We start from the raw sequence: 19,230 nt of genomic DNA, 5'->3' as shown, positions 1-19,230 counted from the left end.
AAAAACCTAGGGGCAGTTACCTACCACCCAATAGCAGCTATTACCCCCACAGCTACTGCCCCCCCCCCCCCCCCCGGCACTGCCCCCCCTCCCCCACAACAGCACACACAGCCTCATAGTCAATAATTTATTTCTATCAATAGAGTGAACAGGAATGTGGCCCCCCTGCCCCCCCCCCCCAACAGCCCCCCTCCCCTGAGCATGCCCCCCCCAGGGCATAGCCCCTGCTCCCAACACAGCCTGGGGGGGCACTGGGACAGCTTCGTGGAGGTGAGGACTTGGGGGCAGCCCCAGGGGCTGGGGGGAGGTATTAGTGTTTGTCAGACCCTCCCCACTGCAGGGTGGCAGGGCCTTAGGACCCACTGCCCACAGGTGCTGGGGGAACCCCCTCTACCAGCAGCCCCACAGCCCATTGAAGTGGGCAGGTGGGGGCCTTTGCCTAGGCTGTGACCCCAGATCCAGGGAGCAGCGGGTCAGTGAGTCAATGGGGGGGTGGGGGGCAGGATTCCCCACCTCTCACTAGCAGCACAACCTCCTCCTCCTCCACCACCAACAGCAGCAGCAGCAGCTCTGAGTAGGGGGCAGCCCTCGCCCCCCCTCCCCCCCCAACCAGGGGTTATAAAGATAAGGCACTTGATCCACACCAGGACACTGGGATCCGCTGCAGCCAGGGCAGGGGGGGCCGGCTCCCCGCGTCTGCCCAGCAAACACCAGGGAGTGTGGGGGAGGGGGGGGTCTAGAGGAGCAGGGGAGTGACCCAGTGGCCATGGGGCTAAGCAAAGATGTTGGTGATGAAGTCCAGGAAGCGCTTGGCGTACTGCTCCGGGTGCACCGTCGAGATCTCAGCGCCGGCCTGTGCAGGGGGCAGCGTCAGCACCCCAAGACAGGCCCAGCCCCCACCCCAGCCAGCTCTTACCCCACTCCCCCAGCCACAGTCTGCACTCGTGCCCCAGCCCCTCCGCCCCTCACTCCAAGGCCAAATGCTAGCAGCTACCTGCAAACCCCCAGGCCCACGCACTGCCTGCCCTGGCCTCAATCCTGGGCAGCTTCTGGCAAACCAGGGATGCCTGGGAAGCCACAGCCCCTGCAGGGGGATCCAAACCTCCCCCCCGCAGCTCACCCCATGCTTGACAGTCTTGGCTGCGTGTGCCGCTTTCTTCTTGGCATCGTACTGGGTGAGGATGTCGATGAGGCCCATGAAGTACACCTCACAGCAGGGCCCGCCTGAGTGAGACGGGGGTGTGAGACAGGTACAGACCCCTCTTCCCCCGTGCCACCTGAGCCCCCCACCCACCTAGCACCCCGGTGCCTGCTCACCCTGGCTGCGGACAGCATACACATCCACACGCGAGTCGAAGTCGCCGGGGCCCAGGGCGCGGTGGGCGCCAAAGTCGCCGGCAATGCCGAGGCCCTCGGGGGAGGCGCCGTAAAGGCCAGCAGTGCCATTGTCTCCCCCGTCCTCATCCTCAGGCTCATCCTCCTCCTCGGCCCGCGGCACCTCGTGGATGCCCAGCAGCAGGCTGTAGTCCATGATCTTCAGCTGCACCAAGAACTGCGGGGGGGTGGGGATGATGAACAGGGGGAAGGGGGCCAGACCATGAGCCAGCACTGCTTCACTTTCATGAGGCCCAGTGGCAGATGCCAAAGGTCTTTCTTCCTGTCTGCCCCCACCACAGGCCTCTGCAAACCCCATGGGAGGTTTTTGCCCATGTGGCCATTTGCCAGGAGCCCCCAGCCCCACAGCCCCTGCCCATGTCTGCACAAACCCCTCATCTCAGGCTGGGACAAGCCCAAGGGCCCTTGCCCTCAATGCCACCAACCTCCACATCCCTCTTGAGCTTCTCCAGGAACTCCCGCTTGGCCTCCTCGCCCACGTAGACCCTCTCATTTTTGTTCAGGAAGTCCATGTCCTTCAGCGTGGGCAGGTCCTTTCCCTGGATTGGGAGGGAGGCTACACGTGAGAGCACAGGAGGAGCCCACAGCCTCACACAGAGCTGTGCAATGGGGGTGGAGGGGCACATCACTGCCCCTGCATCAGAGCCAGGCACCGCAAGCTGCACCCTCTCTGCCAGGAGACCTGGGAATGGGTCAGGCCACAGCCTAGGAAGGCAGCAACCTCGTTGTGGGGTGGTGGGGCCAGGTGGGCAGGGGGCAGCAGGGCTAAGAGCCCAGAAGCACTCAGCTTAGTCTGCAGTGTGGAGGGAGAGAAAAAGGATCCCCCCCCACCATTACCTTCTCTTTGTCACTGGCTTCTCGGGACACTAGGGAGCCCTGCAAAGGTGAGGGGGGAAACAGACACAGTGTTAGCTCCAAGGCAAGGTACTAGGGGGGAGTGCAATAAGGGCTGCGGCTGGCAGCTGCAGGGAAGGGGGTCATGGTGGGGACTGTTCCCAGAGCCAGCCCGTCCACCCCGGGTGTTACCTTGAGGTCATACTTCCGATGCACGGGCAGGCGGTGGCTGAACATGTTGCGCATGGCCAGCACGTAGCGCTCCTCGCTGTCCACGCCTGTGCGGAACATGCCCAGGAACTGTGGCAGCAGCGTGTTCCCGTGGCACTGCACCACGTACTGCAGGGGGAGGGGGGAGCACGTCAGAGCCAGGCACCTCGCCGCCCTGCTCCAGGCCCCAACCACATACCTCTGGACCCCTGGCCTGGCCACATCCAGCTGGCCCATCTCCCTGACCTGCCCCACTCCTGGTTCCCAAGCCCCACCCTGGCTGTACCTGGTGGTAGTGCGAGAGCAGGCTGTGCACATCAGCCACATCCTCACTCGAGATCTCTTTAACCACCAGCGTCCGGTCCCAGGAGAGCAGGAAGCGCCGGTCGCTGCCCTCACCTTCGTACTGGGGGGGGCTGCGGGTCAGTGACACCTGGGGGCGGGGAGCACATGAGCCCTGCTAAAGTCAACTCTGCCTGGAAAAAGCCCAGCCTGCCCCTCGAGTAGGCACAGACATTGGCATGGCACCAATGAGCCCGGAGAGGGGACACTGCTGCTACCTGGTTGGGAGGCTGCAGTGAAACCCAGGGAACCCCTAACCCCTCCCTCACCATCACACCACACGCCATGCCCAAGCATGGTGGGGTGGTGCATGTGTGCACACACATGTGCAGGGGGGTGCATGTGTGTGCGCATTTGTGTGCAGAGGGAGAGGCTGGGTGGTTCCTAGGGGATACTCACTGGGGGGGTCCATGTATGCATGTGAGCACACACACATGTGGTTATGCAGGAGGGGGCATATGTGCATGCAAGCGCACACACAGCCCCAGCATGACGCCCCCACCTGGAAGTCCTGGTCATCGATGCCAAAGCGCTCGCGCAGGTTGCGGAAGACTTGGGGGCAGTACTCCTTGAACTTGAAGTGGCTGGGCAGGTTCTCCCTGGGGTGGGGGGGTAGGGTCAGCATTCAGCTATAGGCCTGGATGCCACGGCTTGTGGGACCAATGCCAGGGGAAGCAGGGTTGGGCTGGCTCCGACATGGCCTGCGGTTGCCCCTATCCATCCCACGCACCCCCAGCCTGGATCACTGGGAGTGGGGGGGCAGATGAATGGACAACCCACGGATTCTGGCCTTGGGGGCACTCAGAGCTCAACCCTGCCCAGGGGTGGCAGAGGAGGGTGGGACTCACCGGTTGAAGAGGTGGTTGTTCACCTTGATCTTAGAGTTTGCCTTGAAGTCATCGGGCAGCAGCATGATGGGCAGCGGCACCTGGCTCAGCTCATTGATCTGCCAGGAAGGAGGTACCACCTGCTGACTCCCAGGCTTGAGCCCCAGAGAACAGATCCCCTGCCCTGCCCAGCTCATACCACACTGCCCTTGGCCGTGGGGAGACCAGGCCTTGGTGCCAGCATGCAGTTAGCGCCCCAGAGCAGAGGCAAATGGCTTTCCCCTCCCCACCCTGGAGACCCCACGAGCTGTTCAGAAGGCTCCTGGAGACAGAGGAGATGGGTCTGTGCCTAAGTGAGCCCAGCCAGATGCCAGGGGCAGGAGCTGGGTTGGCCCCAGATCTGAGCAGGCCCTGCTGCCCCTCAGCCGGGCACTTCACACGTGTTGATACATGGGTCACATGGCACCAGCAGGCACTTGGCCGAGCCCACAGTGCCACACAGGGAGCTGCTCTGGGGTGGTCCTGTGGGAGGGTGCCTATGGGGAGAGACCACAGTCCCAGCTAGCCACGGTGAGGGGGCCTCATGCCCACTCAGGGACCCACAGCTCCAGGATACAGGGGTTGGACAGACCAATTCTGAGGAGGCCAAGGCCTGGACTAGCCACAGGGACTATGGTAAAACTCCATACTTATTCCTCCCTCACAGGAATGCTCTGCTCAAGGCTATTCCACCACCGGCCCCAGAACCAGGCAAAGGCGAGGTGGCTTGCCTGGCAGAGGCAGTGGGGAGGGCACCCGACCCAGCCACGCCCCTCAGGGTCACGCTGTGGACAGTGTTAATGAGCAGAGAGGCACCATGCAGAGGCAGTGGCTTCCTCAGCCACTAGCAGGGGAAGTTACGCTGCCCGCTCTCCCCTGAAACCATTACTCTCCCCCCACCCCAAAACTTCAAGCCAAGCTCCCAGTTAGAGACAGGGTGTGGGGGAGAAGGGGAGACTGGGCGCAGGCTTCCAGGGCTGGCACAGCACCACACAGGGCCACATGCCACCCACCTCCTTGGCCGCCTCCAGGCTGGCCAGCACCGCTGAGCAGGGCCGCGGGGCTCCTGGAAGCAGAAGGGGGCACTGAAGGGAGCCTGAGAGCGAGAGCATGGGGCTGGGGGAGGGTTCCTCACCGGCAGGGCAGGCCAGGCTAGCTGCCCCTTTCCCGGAGAGCAGAGTCAGAGCCCGCAGGCACAGCCCCAGTCATCACCATGCCCCTGCCATGTTGCCAGGGTGCCTGAGGGCATGGGCACCCCCTGCTCACCCAGGACACAGTGATGTTCAGCTGTGCCCGTGTTGGCTTCGCTCCCTCAAGCTGCCCAGGGAGGGGAGCACAGACCTGGCTCCTCGTCACCAGAAACAAATTAAGCTGCTCCAAGTTTAGACCAAGAAATGCCTAGATGAACACCCCCCCCCCCGAGACACAGGGCTCCACATCCCAAGGAGATTCTGCCCGTGACCCCCACCCTGGCCAGGCACCGGACAGGAGGGGGGGGTCACGATGCTCTGGCTCCAGGACAGGAGACCTCTCCAGCCCCGAGGTCCTGCCAGAGCCCCCCGACGCCCATCTTGGGGCACCAGCCCCGCAGAGCCCAGGGCATAGAAGCAACACTTGCAGAATTGGGGCCGTGACTCACTGGAGTGATGGAAGCAGCGGGTGCTGGGGCAGGGAGAGGGGACACTGCCTCCGTTGCCCCTCCCCAGCCCAGGGCAAGGGGCAGTGGAGACCCCAAGCCCCTGGCACCTACCCCGTCACAGCCTGGACTGGGGGTGGGCAGTGCAGCCGGACGCAGAGCAGGCAGCCAGGCCAGGGTTGGGCGCAGGCCCAGAGTCTCCATCCTGCCCCCACCTGGGAGTGGGCACCCCAGGCCAGCACCATGCGGGGGGGGGGGATAGAGGTCAAGGGTCATGGATCACCCCTACTCCCTGCTAGATTCCCAGGCCAGCTCTGGGATGGGGCAAGACTCACCTGGGTGGGAGGGGATCTAGGCATCCTGGCACGGGTCAGAGGTCAGGGCGGGGTCAAGGGGCAGCCCGGCTGGGGGTGGATGCCCCAGCTCAGGAACAGCTTCCGGGGTAGGAGGGTCAGAGGTCAGCTCACCTGGGGGTGGATGCTCCAGCCCAGCAGCGGGCCCCGGGGCGGGGGAGGTCAGAGGTCAGCTCAGCTGGAGGTGGATGCCCCGGCCCAGCAGCCGCTTCCGGGGCGGGGCCCAGGGTCAGAGGTCAGGGGTCAGCTCACCTGGTGGTGGATGCCCCAGCACAGCACGGCCAGGAAGGGGTCGGCGGCGCGCGGCAGCTTCACTCGCTGCGGCACGAAGTGCTTCCGCTTGGTCTTGGTGCGCGCCCCGGCGGCCGTGGCGGGCCCGGCGGAGGCGGCCATGATCCCCACGAGCCGCTTCCGGTTCCGCTTCCCACCCCCGGCGCCGGAAGCCGCGGTCAGCTGATTCCCCCGGCACGTGACGTGGGCGCGGACGAAGCCGGGCGTAGCCGCGCATGCGCCCTGGAGCCTCGCGGGGTTCTTTGGCTTGGGGCGGATAGAGGGCATCGGGGTCATGACCTCTCGTGGCGGCAGGGGGTCAAAGGTCGTGTAGGGCCTCCACAGCCATGTCCATACACGTGTAGGGATGCACAGTGGCACGTCCACATATGCACACGTGTGTAGACATGACCAGCGCCATGTCCAGATGTGCCCAGGTGTCATTCCCCAATTTGGGGGACGATGACTCCTCAGGGAGGGAGGGCACAGTGAGAGCCGGAGATGCCCCTCCTGCCCCCGCCCCCTCCCACCACACCCAGAGCCCTCCAGATCCATTTCACAGCTGGGAAAACTGAGGCACAAGGGGCAGAGCTGGCCTTTCATACCGCGGCTTGCCCGCCCCCAGCCCCACCCCGCACTGGGGAGCCCCCCACTCCCCTGGGCTGGCCCCAGCGCACCAGGCGCTGTCTGAACCCAGCCCGGCCCCTGCCCCAGCCCCTCCAAGTCCCCACAAGACGCGGCACCGGGGCTGTTCGACTGGTTTCCTTTATTGGTGTACTATGACGGTGACAACGATTATAATTCCTGCTTAAATAAACACTCGTGGGAGTCCAACATGCAACATTTGGTGTGATCCCAGCACACGGGCCGGCGGTGGGGGGGGAGAGCAAGGGGGAGCTGGGCCCCGGGTCTGCTCATGCCCAGGGCCTGGAGATGACCCCCCCCCCCCAACCACCCCCCAGCTCTGCTCTGGGTGAATCGGAAGTGGCGACAGGATGGGGGACACACAGGGAGCGCAGCCCGGGGTGGGGGGCGCTCGGGGTGACGGGGATGTAGCAGCTTCAAGCGTTGAGGGTTCGAGCCTCGTGTTAAACCAGGGATTGGACCCCCCCAGGATAATTCAGAATGGGGGGGTTGCCCCCCCCCGAGCTCCAGGGACCTTCCCAGCCCCCCTAAGCTCCCTTGGGGGGGAGAAGTCAAGGAGAATCAAGGTGGCAGCCCCCCCCACATTGAGACACCCCAAGTGGGGGGTGGGGAATTGGGGTGGGGGGCCTGATCCAGCCCTGGACATTCACCATGACGTCTGCTTAAGGCATTGATAAATCAAGGGGGGCCGAGGGGGGGTAGGGGGCTCCCATGGTGCCCGCTTCCAGGCCAGGCACAGCCCCCATGCCCCCCTCACCCCACCAGGGGCTGCCCCCCCAGCCGCGCCGTGTGGGGGTGGGGGCGCAGAGCGAGCGTGAGCAGCAGCCGGACACGACACGGGACACGGAGCAGGACACAGGACACGGCAGCAGTGGCGGCATGCGGAGGCCTCGGCTGGTGGGGACCTGTGGGGGAGGGGGACATGAGACAGGCCCACGGGCACCCAACCCCCCTCGCCCAGGACATCCAGACCCCCCCTCCCGCCCTGGGACATGCAGCCCATGAAGGGCGGGGACGGAGGGAGGTGACTCTGTGGCAGGGAGCAGAGAGGATGTGGGGTCCTCCCCAGGGGCAGGAGGGGAAGGGGTGGGGGGGCAGTATGGGGTGCAGGGGGGCAGTATGGGGGGCAGTACCTAGCGCCATTAGCTCGCTGCTGCCTCCTGGTGCAGGGGGAAGAGCTTGGCCTGCTCCTCGGCCTCACAGCCGCACGGCAGGTCGCTTCTGCAGGCAGGGGAAGGGAGTCAGCTCTGCTGGGGGGCACCCACACCCCACCCCATGGACACTGCCCCGCAAACCCCCATGGGAGGCTAGGCAGAGCCCCCCAGCTGCAGGGGGGGCACCCCAGCCTCCCCCATGCTGCCCCCCCCCACACTCACCTGTTGTCATTGATGTCTGTGGCGTTCCCTGCAGGGGGGAGAAGCAGCAGTGTGGGAGGTAGGCAGGGGGGAGTACTCACTGGCCCTGCCAGGCTGGGTTGGACTGGGATGAACTAGGCTGAACTGGGACACACTGGGCCAAGTGGGCCTGAAGCCAGCCTCTGGAGCTCCCAAAGGTGCTGAGACTGCCCCCACTCCAATCCCATCCTGCCCCCCAGCCCAGTCATGCCCTCCCTCACCATTATCCACGTTGAGCTGCTGGTAGGCGGCCAAGGTGGCGCTGGCGGAGCTGGAGCTGCCTGAGGAGACGCTGGCAAAGCTGGGGCGGTGGGGACAAAGGTGTCAGGGCGGGTGGGGTGTCACCCCCCCCATTACCCTGGGCAGGCTCCTGGCTGCCCCCCTACCCCCATCCCACGGTCTGCAGGGCTGGATGGGGGGCAGCAATCCAGGGGGGTCCCAATGGCAGTGGTGCTGGGGAGGGGTCTCGGGGTGGGGGGCTGGGGCAGCGTGGGGCAGTCCGGGGGCACTCACTAGGCGTCGGCGGTGGTGCTGGGGGGAGCGCCAGGCTGGTAGCTCTGGAAGAGGCTGTTACTGTAGCTGACACACTCGGGGTGGCGCCCGAAGGGGCTGGTGGGCGACGCCACGGGGAAGTGCCCTGGCCGCACCGGCTTGGCTGTGGAGCGACAGCAGCCTCAGCCCCAGCCCAGGACCTCGGGCACGCGCACACGTGCGCAAGGACATGCGTGCACCATGTGCCTCCACCCTCAGGCCCGCCCCCCCGCCTCTTCTCCGCACACGCATGCCATAGTGCATGTATGCATGCCCACCCCCATGCAGGCACATGCCTACAACTTCCTACACGCCCCACAATGCACACACGTGTGCACAACTGTGGATACCACCTTGCACCCCCCCATCCCTCCCTGCCCACACACCTATCTACAACCACTTGTTGCACACCCAGGCCCTCTCCCGAGCCCTCAAACCCACACCTGTGCACGTGTACACGCCCCCACATGGAGGCAGTTGGGCACGCACCGTGGGGCACTCAGACCCACAACCAAACCCTTGGACACACGTGTACATGCACATATACATGGAAGCACTCACCCCCCCCCATGAAGCACACTCTCAGGGCTGCGTGTACACACACGCATGCAGTTGTGCACCCCCTGTTGGGCACACACATCTCTACACACACTCACACCCAGACCCAAGCTCTTGGACACACGTGTACACACCCACACACATACATGGAGGCACTCATGCACCCCGTCTCAGGTGCACACACACACACACCTGCATGCACACTTGCAGCACCAGCACATGCACGTCTGTGCTCGCAGGCCCCAGTGCCACACCCCTCCCCCCCCCGCACCGATGTGGGCGTTGTGGCCACGCCGGGTGGCACCCTTGTAGCGCACGGCCTCCTTGATGCGGTCGACCTCCTGCTGGTAGCGGCGCTTGTCCTTCATGGCACCCTCCTTGGCCTCCCTCAATGCGCCCTCCAGGGCCCGGACTCGCTCAGCCGTAGCGCGAAGTCGTTTCTCCAGCTTTGGAAGCTCGCAGCGCAGATCTGCATTGTCACGAACCAGCTGGGCCGCAAGGGCACCAGGCGTGGGCGGGCGCAGGGGCACGGGGCGCTGCCCCCCCCACACCCCGGTGACCTGGGGCAGGAGGGCTCCTGCCCTGTGGGGGCTGAGAGGGGTGGTAAAGCCCCCTCCCCTCCAACCCAAGCAACAGCCCCTCTCTGTGCACAGGTCCTCGCCGAGACCCCCATTGACATGGCGGGCCCTCCTCCCTGCCCCCCCCAGCACCGTGGAGCCAGGCCAGCCCTTCTCTGTGGGACTGGGGGGGACACCCGGAGCACCCCCATGCCGCCCCCCGGGTGGCAGGCAGCAGGCAGTGGGCACGGGGCAGGGGGTAGCAGCAGCTCAGGGGTGGGGGGTGAGCGGAAGCAAGGGGGGGCGCAGCCAGAGGCAGTGAGATGGGGGGGCCCATTTGCATCATAGGAAACAGGCGTGGGCACACACGTGTGCATGCGTGTGCTGGGCACCCCCCCAGCCCAGGCTGCCCCAGCTGGGGAAGGAGGGGAAGAAGGGGGGCTGGGGGGGGGGCTGGCAGCCAGGCCTCAGGGAAGGGGGGAGGGTCCAGGGGGCATGGAGGGGGGGCTCACACACGTGTCCTGCCGGCCCGGCCCTGCTGGGGGGGGTACGGTACCTTGGAGACCCAGAGATCCAGCTAGGGAGGCAGCGAGGGCGAGAGGGCACAGAGTGGACACTCAACAGGGGGCAGCACCCACGGACAACCCCCCACCCGGGCTGGCACTGGGCGCCCCCCCCCACCCCCACCTGGCCTCCCCCATGCCATGCGGCTGGGGGGGGGGGCAGGGGTAGAATGAGGCTGGAATGAGGGGGGCAGGACAGACAGGGATGGGTGGACAGACAGACATGGTGGGGCAGGCAGGGTCCTCCCCCCACATATTCACCCACCCAGGCTGCCAGAGGGGCAGGGGTTGCCCGGGGGGCACAAGGAGAGGGGCAGTGCCTGGGGGGGCTCTATCTGGGGTGGGCATGAAGCAGGGGGGGCACGGGCTGGGCAGCTGGGGGGGTCCAGGCATGGGAGGTGGGCAAAAAGCAGCAAACATGGTGACTCTGGAGATGCAGACAGATGGATGGCGGGGGCATGACCCTGGCGCTGGCACCTGCCCCTGCCCCCACAGCCCCCCCTGGGCCTCCCCAGCACCCACCTGCTTGTGAACCTTTGTAAGCTGCTCCAGGTTGTTCTCAAGAAAGGAAATCTTCTGCTTCTGGGAGTGGGGCCCCCCACTGTCCTCGGGCTCCATCTCCGCGCTCTGGGGGTGCATGGGGGGGCAGGGCTCAGGGGGCCGGGCCTGCCCCCCCACGGGCCCCTCTGAGCATGAGAGGGGGCGGCGGGCAAGTGCCAGCAGTGCCCCCCCCCAGCCTGGACAATGCCTGGGTCTGCTCTGAGGCCGCACGTGCGATGTGTTGGCCCGGTCTCAGCCTCTGAGCAGCAGGTTGGCACGGGGGGTGCAGATGGGGCTGCCCAGAGCAGGGCAGGGGGCTGAAAGCAGTGGTGGGGGCACATGGCTGGAGGCGGGGGGCGGTGAGGCTGGGAGGGATGGGCTGGGAGGTGCAGGGCTGCACTAGGGTGCAGGCAGAGGTCGAGGGGGCAAGGCTATGCTGGGGGTGGGTGTCAGGACCTGTGATGGGTGGGCTGGGGGCCGTGGGGAGGGGCTGGGGGGGCCAGGGAGTCACTCACTTTCTTGACTCGAGTCGTGACGTCTTGAACGAACAGCTTGCGAAGGTTGTGAAGGGTCTGGAGCTCACGGGCCTGGAGCAGATGGATGGGGGTCAGGGGGGCAGAGCCCCCCCACGCAGACCCTGGGGTGGGAAGGGGGCTAGGGGGTACTCACCACGGTCTCCTCCAGCCCCTTGAGGTCCTGCTTGGACTGCTCATGGCGCTCGTACAGAAATCTGGGGGAACAGGGCGGGTGTCAGCTCCCCGCAGGCACGGGGCTGGGGCACAGCACCTGGGGGGGCACAGCCCAGGCTTTACGGGCAGGGGGCTGCACCCTGGGAGAAAGGAGCTGGGGGTGGCTGGGCCAGGGGAGGTGGGGCTGCCCTGGGGGGTCCGAGGGGGCTCACGTCAGCTCCTGCAGCCGCCCAGCCTTCTCCTGCTCCTCGCTCTTGAGCTTCTCGTAGTCGGCGCGAAGCTTCTCCAGCTCCAGCTCCAGCTTCTGGTTCAGGCTGCGGGCAGGGAGGGTCGGTCAGGGGGGGCTGGGGCCTGCCCGCCGTGCCCAGCCCGGGGGGTCGGGTGGTCACTCACTCCTTGAGCTCGTCGATGACCTTCTGCTTCTCGTTGATCTCGTCGCGCAACCGCGCCAGCTGCTTGTGATGGGCCTCGCGCTGGCACTCCAGCTGCAGCTCCACCGCGCCCTGCGGGCACCCCCGTCACAGCCGGCCTGGACCCCCAGACCCCAGCCTGGACCCCCCACCCCGCATGCACTGATCATCACACCCAGCTCGCCCATGCCTGCCCCCCGGCTCGTGCCCACTCATGGGGCACAATGGGTTGGGGGGCCACGGGCCTGCCCCCACCTTGGCATCCTCCTTGTCCTGGGCGATGTCCTGCTCCTTCTCCTTCTCATGTGCCGTCTCTGCGGACACAGATGAGGTCAGGGGGGAAGTGCCCAGCTGCCCCCCACCCCCAGTGCCTGGCCGCCCCCCCTGCCCAGGCACCTTGGGCCTGCAGCCGGGCCAGCTCCTCGCTGAGGTTGTCGTAGGAGTCCTCCAGGTGCCGCTTCTTCAGCTCCACGCTCTGCATGTACTCGGTCAGCGACCGGATCTTGGCCTCGTGCTGCAGGCGGGCAGGCAGGTCAGCCCTAGCGACCGCCCTGGCAACCACTGCCCCGGCAACCGCCCTGGCGACTGTCCCCAGCTCCCAACCTCCCATGGTAACGTCCCTTAGCAACACTCCATGACCCTGGTAATGCTTCACAGCAACACCCCACTGCCCCATGGCAATGCCCTCTAGCCCTGGCAACAGCCCCTAGCAGCCCTCCACAGCCCTGGCAACACTTTCTGGCCCTAGCCATCCTCCACAGCCGTGGCAACACCCCACCACCCCATGGCAGCACCCCTCGGCAACAAGCTCTGGGCCTAGCAACTTTCCACAGCCCTAGCAACACCCCACCGCTGCATGGCAACACCCCTTGGCAACACCCTCTGGCCCTAGCAACCCTCCACAGCCTTGGCAACACCCCAGCACCCCATGGCAACAGCCCTCAGCAACACCCCTAGGCCTAGTCACACCTCACCATCCCCTGGCAACAGCCCTTAGCAACACCTCCTGACCCTGACAATGCCCCACAGCCCTGGCAACGCCCCTTGGCGACAGCGCCCAGCCCACCTGGGAGATGAGCAGCTGGCAGGCGGAGAGCTCGCGGGCGGTGACCTCCATCTTGCGGTGGCACTCAAGCTGCAGCCCCTCGAGCTGCCGGCACCGCTTCACCACCGACTTCACCTCCGACTTGATCTTGCTGATGTAGAGCCGCGCCACGGCAAACTCCTCCTCGATGGCCCCGCTCACCTCCACCGGCTGCCAGCCCAGCCGAAGGGGTCAGCCAGGAGGACCCCCCAGCCGTGTGCCCAGCCCACCTCCATGTCCACCCCACCCCTACCTGGAGGCGGGGGGGAGGGGGGAGGCTGTGGGGACCCCGTCATGCACTGCAAACACCTCCCTTTGCCCCCTGCCCGTGCCCCCCGCCTGCCCTCACCAGCTTGATCTCGCCGTTGCCCACGATGAGGCTGAACTCGCTCAGGTCCTTCATGAGCCCATTGAGCACCTCAGCCGCCCTCTTGCGCTGCTGCGCGCCCAGGTCCTGCAGCCGCTGCAGCTCCGTCTCCAGCGACAGTGTGGCAGCCTGGAAGTGGGGGCAGCTCGGGGGTCTGCAGATCCCCCAGATCCCACCCCCCCATGGTCCCTCCCGTGCAGGCAGAGAACCCAGGGGTTACGCGGGCATAGGCTGGTGCATGGGGCAGTGGGGGCAAAGGTCAGGTGTGCCAGGGGTACAGGGGTGTGGGGACCAGGAATGGGGGGTAGGGGGCAGGGTGGGGAATCAGGGGCAGGGGGTGCAGCAACTAGAGGTGGGGGACAGGGCATGGGTGCAGATGCTGGGTCAGGGTGCAGAGAGGTCAGGGTGGTGGGTGCAGAGGTCAGAGGACTACAGAGTGCAGGGGTCGGGATGCAGGGGTCAGTGGCAGGTGATGGGTGCAGAGCTCAGGGTGACAGGCACAGGGGGCAGGGGTCAAGGTGATGGGAGGCAGGGTGATGGGTGCAGGGGTCAGGGTACAAGGGTCAGGGATCAGAGTGCAAGGGGTCAGAGTGATGGGTCCAGAGATCAGAGGGGTACAGAGCGCAGGGGTTAGGGTAGATGAGCAATAGGAGCAGGTGTCAGGGTGATGTGGGCAGAGGTCAGAGGTCGCCCCCTCCCCCCCACAGCTCACCACTTTCTGGGCCAGCTCGTCCAGCAGGCGCTGGTTCTGCTGCCCGCTGTCGGCCGCCTCCTGCGCCTTCTGGTCGTAGCTGAGTGCCAGCTCCTCCAGCGCCTGCAGCACCTCACGCACCTCCGCCTTGGCTGCCTCGTTCTCGGCCTGCAGCCGCCCCAGCTCCCGCTGCACCCGCTCCCCGTCCCCGCGTGTTGACACTAGCAGCTGTGCAGAGAGATCAGGTCAGGGGGTCTGCAACAGCCCCCCACAACCGCCCCAAGCCCCCGCGGCCTCTCACCTCCTCCTGGTCCAGCATCTGCTGCTTGAGCTTCTCCAGGAGCTGGCTCTGCTGGTTGATCTCCTCGTCCTGGGGCACAGGGCAAGGATCAGTGCCCCCCCGGCTCCTCCAGGAGCTCCGAGGGACATCGGGGGCCCCACATAGCTGGGGAGGGGCACAAGAGGCCTGGCAGGGTATGGGCTGGGGGCAGTGCCCTGGGGTGGGGGTCCCGTGGAAGGGGACCAGGGGTGGGGGCAGGGGGCACCTTGTCATCCAGCTGGCGGTAGAGGCGCCGGATCTGCTCCTCGTACTTGCGCCGCTCATCGTCGGCGATGCGTACCACCAGTGAAGTGGCGGTCGCTGGCACCACCCCGTTCCTGTTGTCCAGCCCCGGTTCCTCCACCCCGGTCCCGGTCTCCGTCCCGGTTTCATCTGCAACCTCTGGCTCCGGCGTGGCCTCCTCCTCACTCAGCTGCTCCGTCTCTGGCACGTTCTCCCCTGGGGGTGGCAGGGGCTGGTTATCCCCCACAGCAGGCATCACAGCAACAGCCCAGCCTTGGAGACCGCCTGGTTGCCTGGGTTCTCCACCCTGGCATCACCATCCCTCCAGCAGCTGGGCACCCTGAACGCCTGGGTCCCCTGGGCCTCACCACTGCGCCAGCGGCTGAGCTCAGTCTCCAGCTTGCCCACAGTTTCCTTCAGCGTCTTGTTCTTCTCCTTCTCCTTCTCATACTTCTTCTTCCACTGCTCTGCCGTCAGCTCCAGGTTCACCGATGCTGTGTTCTTGATGGTCTTGGCCCTGGGGGGTCACACGGGGCAGGGGTGACCTCACTCCCGAATGCCTGGGTTCCCCACCCCAGCCTCTCCATCCCTTCACCAGCTGCTTGACCTCCCCACCCGGGACCCCACTTCTTTGCAGCCATGTCCCAACCCCACAGGGTCCAATCCTGTGACCTGGGGGGGATCCTGGAGACCCCTCCCTCCCCCTGGGGGAAGCCCAGAAGGGGCTGCAGCCTCTGACCCCTGACCTCTGCCCCCCGGTTACCGCTGGCCAAACATGAGGGTGGACTTGGTCTCGGCATCGTTGTAGCTGGACGGGGAACAGCAGATGAACATGGTTGTGCGGCAATTCCCACCCAACGAGTCCTGCAGGATCCGCGTCATCTTGCTGTCCCGGTAAGGCACGTAGGCCTTCTGCAGGGGAGGGAGTGGAGGGTCAGGGGGCCCTCAGAGCCCCCCCGAGAGAGGGTGTGGAAGGGAGATGGGGCAGGGACTTAGGGGGCTTCAGAGGCAGTAGCAGGGTCTGTGGCTGGGCCAGGGTAGGTCTGGGGGCCTGAGGGGGGTCAGAGGGGTGGGGGCAGGGGGTCTCAGGAGGCTGGGAGGTGGGGGGTCAGGGGTATTCAGGAGCTCAGGGCAGACGGAGGTCCTGGGGCAGGGTGGGGCCTCACCGTGCCCTCGGCCAGGGCTGAGATGACGTTCCCGAGCGCCGACAGCGACTTGTTGATGTTCTTGGCCTCATCCAGCACGGCCCCCTCAGCCCCCGTCTTGCTGACCTGCACAGGGGGACAGTTACTTAGGGCCAGCCCCCACCCACATACAGCCCCAGGCCTGGCTGAGGGTCCCCCAAGAGGCAAACTGGAGGCCTGGAACTCAGGCATCCGGGGACTGTCGCAGGCCCCCCACCCGCACCTTCTCGCTGCCGGCCAGGTCGACCAGGTAGAGCTTCCCGCTGAGCTTCTGCTCCGTCTCCACGTTCTCCTGCTTGATGTTGATGAGGAAGATGCTGTGGCTGCGTGAGCTGTGCTCGTTCATGTCTGCAGGGACACGCGGTGTGGGGCGTGAGGTGTGGGCCGTGGGACACAGGGCACACGACATGGCATATTAGGCCACAGGACATGGGGCGTGGGACACAGGGCACATGATGGCACGTGGGGCATGGGCCACAGGTAATGGGGTGTGAGATGTGGGGCATGGGACACACAACACAGGACATGAGACAGGACATGGGGCGTGGGACATGGGACACAGATCCCCCCCACCCTGGGCTCAGAGCCCCCAGCCCCTCCAACCCACCCATGCCACAGACTCCCCCCAGGGACCCTGCCAAACCACACAGACCCCCTCCTCAGGCTAGGGTCCCCCACCCCCATCCCCCAGCTGGGGGTCCCTGTGCTCACTGGTGACAGCCACGTGGCGGTTGGACTTGCCCTCATCGATCACATCTAGGATTTCCTCAGGGCTGGACACAAAGCGCTCGGTGCAGCCCTGGGGGGGGGGGCAGTGTCAGGGGGGGCTACAGGTGCGAGCCCCCCCACCCCCCCCAAGGGGCCAGAGCCCCCAGCCCCAGGGGCCCAGGACAGCCACAGCCCTCCTGCTCCAGGGGGGCAGCACCTCCAGCCCCCCCAGCCTCCCCCTGCCCCTGCCCATGCCCCATCCTGCACACCTTGACATAGGGCACCCGGTTCTTGTCCTCATGCACCGACAAATTGGTCTTGGTCACTGGAGGGGGGAGGAGAGCAGAGCTGTGGCCGTGGGTTGGGGGGGCCGTGGAGCAGCCCCAGCCCCAGCTTCCTGCCCAGCCTGAGCCCAGGACCACGGCCCCCACCGCCCCACCCCACTCACCATCCAGCAGGTCCCGGATTTTGTCCAGGTAGATCTCAAAGTAGGAAACCTGTGGGGGGTGGGGAAGACAGGGCTGTGGAGGGGGGGGTCTAGCCAGTGCCCAGCGACCTCCCAGCCCCTCCCAGGGACCGCCCCCCCCAGCTCCCAGACACCCCCAGCCCTCTCCAACAGATCCCCAGGACCCCCCTGCACCCACCCCAGTGCCCAGGGACCCCCCAAAAGAGCTCCCAGAGATGCCAAGCCCCTCCCAGGGCCTCCCCTCCAGCTCCCTCATACCCCCGAGCTCTCTGTAATTGGTGCCCAGGGCCCCCCAGCCTCCCCCCAATTATCCCTAGCCCCTCCCAGGCATCCCCACAGACACCCCCCAGCCCTCTCCAACCAGCACCCAGGGACCCCCCAAAGCAGCTCCCAGCGCCCCCAGCTTGGGCTGACTCCACCAGGAGAAGCGACTGCCACCCCCCCCCGAGGGTTTGGGCCCCCCGCCCTCCAGGGCCCCCCAAGCGGCACCTTGATGTGGAACTCGAGGTTCTCGTCCATGGCGTAGATGTGGTTGAAGATGTCGCGGGCGATGCGGGGGATGATGCCCATCTGCTGCGGGTCATGGAGCTTCCCCTGCGGGCAGCGCGGGCTGGGACCGGCGGGCTCCCGGGACCCCCCAGACTCCCTCTGCCACGACCCGCAGCAGAGGGGCATCATCCCCCCCAACTCCCGACCGCAGCCCCTGCCCCTGCCCCGCGCGGGACCCGCTCCAGCGCTGCCCTGGCCCTACCTCCATGGTGTGGGTCTTCCCTGACGAGGTCTGCCCGTAGGCGAAGATGGTGCCGTTGTACCCAGCCAGCACGTCTGCGGGGGAGGGGGGGGGCAAGGTCAATACTGCGACCGGAGCCCCCCGGCCTTGCCCCCCCACCCCGGGCCCGGCTCCCCCATCAGCCCCCCATACCCACAACCTGGTCTATCCCTGCCCCCCCCCCGCCCCAGACTGGACCCTTCCCCACCTCGCAGCCCCCATCGTGCCCCCACCAAGTACCCCAGCCCCCTCCGCGCCTACCCCCCCTCACCCTTGACGATCTGCATGGCGCACGCGTGGTAAACCTGCTCCTGCGTGGTGTTGGGGGGGAAGACGCGGTCGAAGACATAGGGCTTGCCCTGGGGGGCAGGGGAGGGGGCGTCAGGGCTGGCAGAGCCCCCTGCCCCCCCGCAGCCGCGCCCGTGCCCCTCACCCCCGACCGCAGCCCCCTGCCCCCCCCGGCGCCCCTCACTCCCGACCCGCAGCCCCTGCCCGTGTGGACGGGCCCCGGGAGCTGTCCAAGTGCTGGAGCCGGCGCGCCGCTGGCCCTGAGCCCCGCCCGGCCCGGCCCCGGGCGAAACCTGGGGGAGGGAGGGCAAATAGAGGCCGTGGCTGCCCCCCCGCCAGGCCTTGGGGGGCGCTCCCCAGCGACCCCCCCCACGGGGCTGCAGCCCCTCCAGCTCCCCACACCCCCCATCATTGCCGGGGGGCCCAGAGCTGGAGGAGCCCCTACCCCCCCGGGTGTGCTCAGGGCTGGAGGGGGCAGCCTGGGGTGGGGGGGATGACAAAGCAAGGCCGGGCGGAGCTGCGGGCACAGCCGGGGCCTCTGCCGCAGCCGCCGCCCCGGGCGCAACATCCCGGTTTGGGGGGGGGGCACAGCTCCAGACAGCGGGCAGGGGAGACCCCCCCTCCATGATCCCCCCTCCGAGATCCCCGGGTGTGTGTGTGTGGGGGGGGGAATCCCTCCGCATCCTGGCCCAGTGGGGGGGGTGGGGTTGAGCGGCTGGGCTCCCCGGTCCGGCCCCGATCCCCGCCCGAGCCGCTGCGGGGAGGGCGTCGGCGCCTCTGTGTAAACAACCCGCACCTGCCCCCCCCCCCGGGGGACCGGCGGGGGCAGGTAGGTACAGGCAAGGGTGGATGTCCATGGGGGGGGTGATGGATGCCTGCGGGGAGGAGGGGGGGGGCCGGCCACACCCAGCTCCATCCCGGCTGCAACAATGACCCCGAGCCGGTGCACGGGGGGGACCCGCCGCCGCCCCCCTCACTCACCCCCAGGACCACGCTGTCGTCCCCCTGGAAGACGGGCAGGAACCGGTCCCCGCGCAGGATCTCGGCCTGGTTGAGCGGCCGGAACCGGCAGAGCACCTTGATGCTGCACTCGTTGGCGGCCTCGGTCATGGCTGGACCGGGCTGGACCGGGCTGGACTGGGTCGGGCTGGGCTGGGCTGGGCTGGACCGGGTCGGGTCGGCCTGGGCTGGACCGGGTCGGGCTGGGCTGGACCAGGTTGGGTCGGGCTGGGCCGGGTCGGGTCGGGCCGGGCGCTGCGGTGATGCTCGGAGCGGCTCCCAGGCTCGCAGTGCGGGCGGCTGCGGCTGCGGAGCTCAG

The 19,230-nt window shown here is 67.0% G+C and overlaps 2 protein-coding genes across 7 annotated transcripts; both read right to left on the bottom strand.

Annotated features, from left to right (window-relative positions):
* Positions 1–113: 113 nt before the first annotated feature.
* On the bottom strand, positions 114–6,073 carry PIP4K2C (phosphatidylinositol-5-phosphate 4-kinase type 2 gamma). 4 transcript variants are annotated; one of them, XM_019489941.2, is made up of 10 exons: positions 5,889–6,073; positions 3,630–3,727; positions 3,284–3,380; positions 2,726–2,872; positions 2,422–2,568; positions 2,233–2,271; positions 1,821–1,934; positions 1,318–1,552; positions 1,121–1,224; positions 114–853 (listed from the first exon to the last, which is right to left on the bottom strand). In XM_019489941.2, exons 1-10 carry the CDS (start codon positions 6,027–6,029, stop codon positions 773–775), a joined length of 1,203 nt encoding a protein of 400 aa, XP_019345486.2. In that variant the 5' UTR covers positions 6,030–6,073; the 3' UTR covers positions 114–772. The 4 variants fall into 4 exon arrangements, with proteins under 4 accessions (XP_019345486.2, XP_019345495.1, XP_019345488.1 ...); XM_019489950.2 differs by lacking the exon at positions 5,889–6,073 and adding an exon at positions 5,751–5,878; XM_019489943.2 differs by lacking the exon at positions 5,889–6,073 and adding an exon at positions 5,619–5,730.
* Positions 6,074–6,652: 579 nt separating this feature from the next.
* Positions 6,653–19,206, bottom strand: KIF5A (kinesin family member 5A). 3 transcript variants are annotated; one of them, XM_059719247.1, is made up of 30 exons: positions 18,894–19,206; positions 17,896–17,983; positions 17,607–17,680; positions 17,345–17,449; positions 16,838–16,886; positions 16,659–16,714; positions 16,393–16,480; positions 15,905–16,029; positions 15,664–15,768; positions 15,261–15,409; positions 14,866–15,014; positions 14,481–14,713; positions 14,237–14,305; positions 13,957–14,163; positions 13,227–13,373; positions 12,860–13,048; positions 12,190–12,307; positions 12,049–12,107; positions 11,777–11,886; positions 11,596–11,697; positions 11,364–11,424; positions 11,210–11,281; positions 10,677–10,781; positions 10,148–10,168; positions 9,306–9,522; positions 8,459–8,600; positions 8,167–8,246; positions 7,928–7,955; positions 7,685–7,772; positions 6,653–7,456 (listed from the first exon to the last, which is right to left on the bottom strand). In XM_059719247.1, the coding sequence occupies exons 1-29, from the start codon at positions 19,020–19,022 to the stop codon at positions 7,694–7,696; spliced, it is 3,156 nt and encodes a 1,051-aa protein (XP_059575230.1). In that variant the 5' UTR covers positions 19,023–19,206; the 3' UTR covers positions 6,653–7,456; positions 7,685–7,693. The 3 variants fall into 3 exon arrangements, with proteins under 3 accessions (XP_059575230.1, XP_059575231.1, XP_059575232.1); XM_059719248.1 differs by having other exon boundaries at positions 11,777–11,868; XM_059719249.1 differs by lacking the exon at positions 10,148–10,168.
* Between the last annotated feature and the right edge of the window lie 24 nt (positions 19,207–19,230).

The sequence above is a fragment of the Alligator mississippiensis genome, chromosome 15, assembly GCF_030867095.1.
Source record: "Alligator mississippiensis isolate rAllMis1 chromosome 15, rAllMis1, whole genome shotgun sequence".
Lineage (NCBI taxonomy): Eukaryota > Metazoa > Chordata > Crocodylia > Alligatoridae > Alligator > Alligator mississippiensis.
This window is presented reverse-complemented; position numbering and strand designations above follow the sequence as displayed.

Coding starts and splice junctions, on each gene's coding strand:
- PIP4K2C (XM_019489941.2), bottom strand. CDS start 6,029: ATGGCCGCCTCCGCCGGGCCCGCCACGGCCGCCGGGGCGCGCACCAAG. Junction 2,569..2,725: donor TGCTCTCGCACTACCACCAG/GTACAGCCAGGG, acceptor CTCCCCCTGCAG/TACGTGGTGCAGTGCCACGG. Junction 1,935..2,232: donor AAGCCAGTGACAAAGAGAAG/GTAATGGTGGGG, acceptor CTCCCAATCCAG/GGAAAGGACCTGCCCACGCT.
- KIF5A (XM_059719247.1), bottom strand. CDS start 19,022: ATGACCGAGGCCGCCAACGAGTGCAGCATCAAGGTGCTCTGCCGGTTC. Junction 15,410..15,663: donor CAGCCCTGGCCGAGGGCACG/GTGAGGCCCCAC, acceptor CCTCCCCTGCAG/AAGGCCTACGTGCCTTACCG. Junction 11,425..11,595: donor GGGCGGCTGCAGGAGCTGAC/GTGAGCCCCCTC, acceptor CTGTTCCCCCAG/ATTTCTGTACGAGCGCCATG.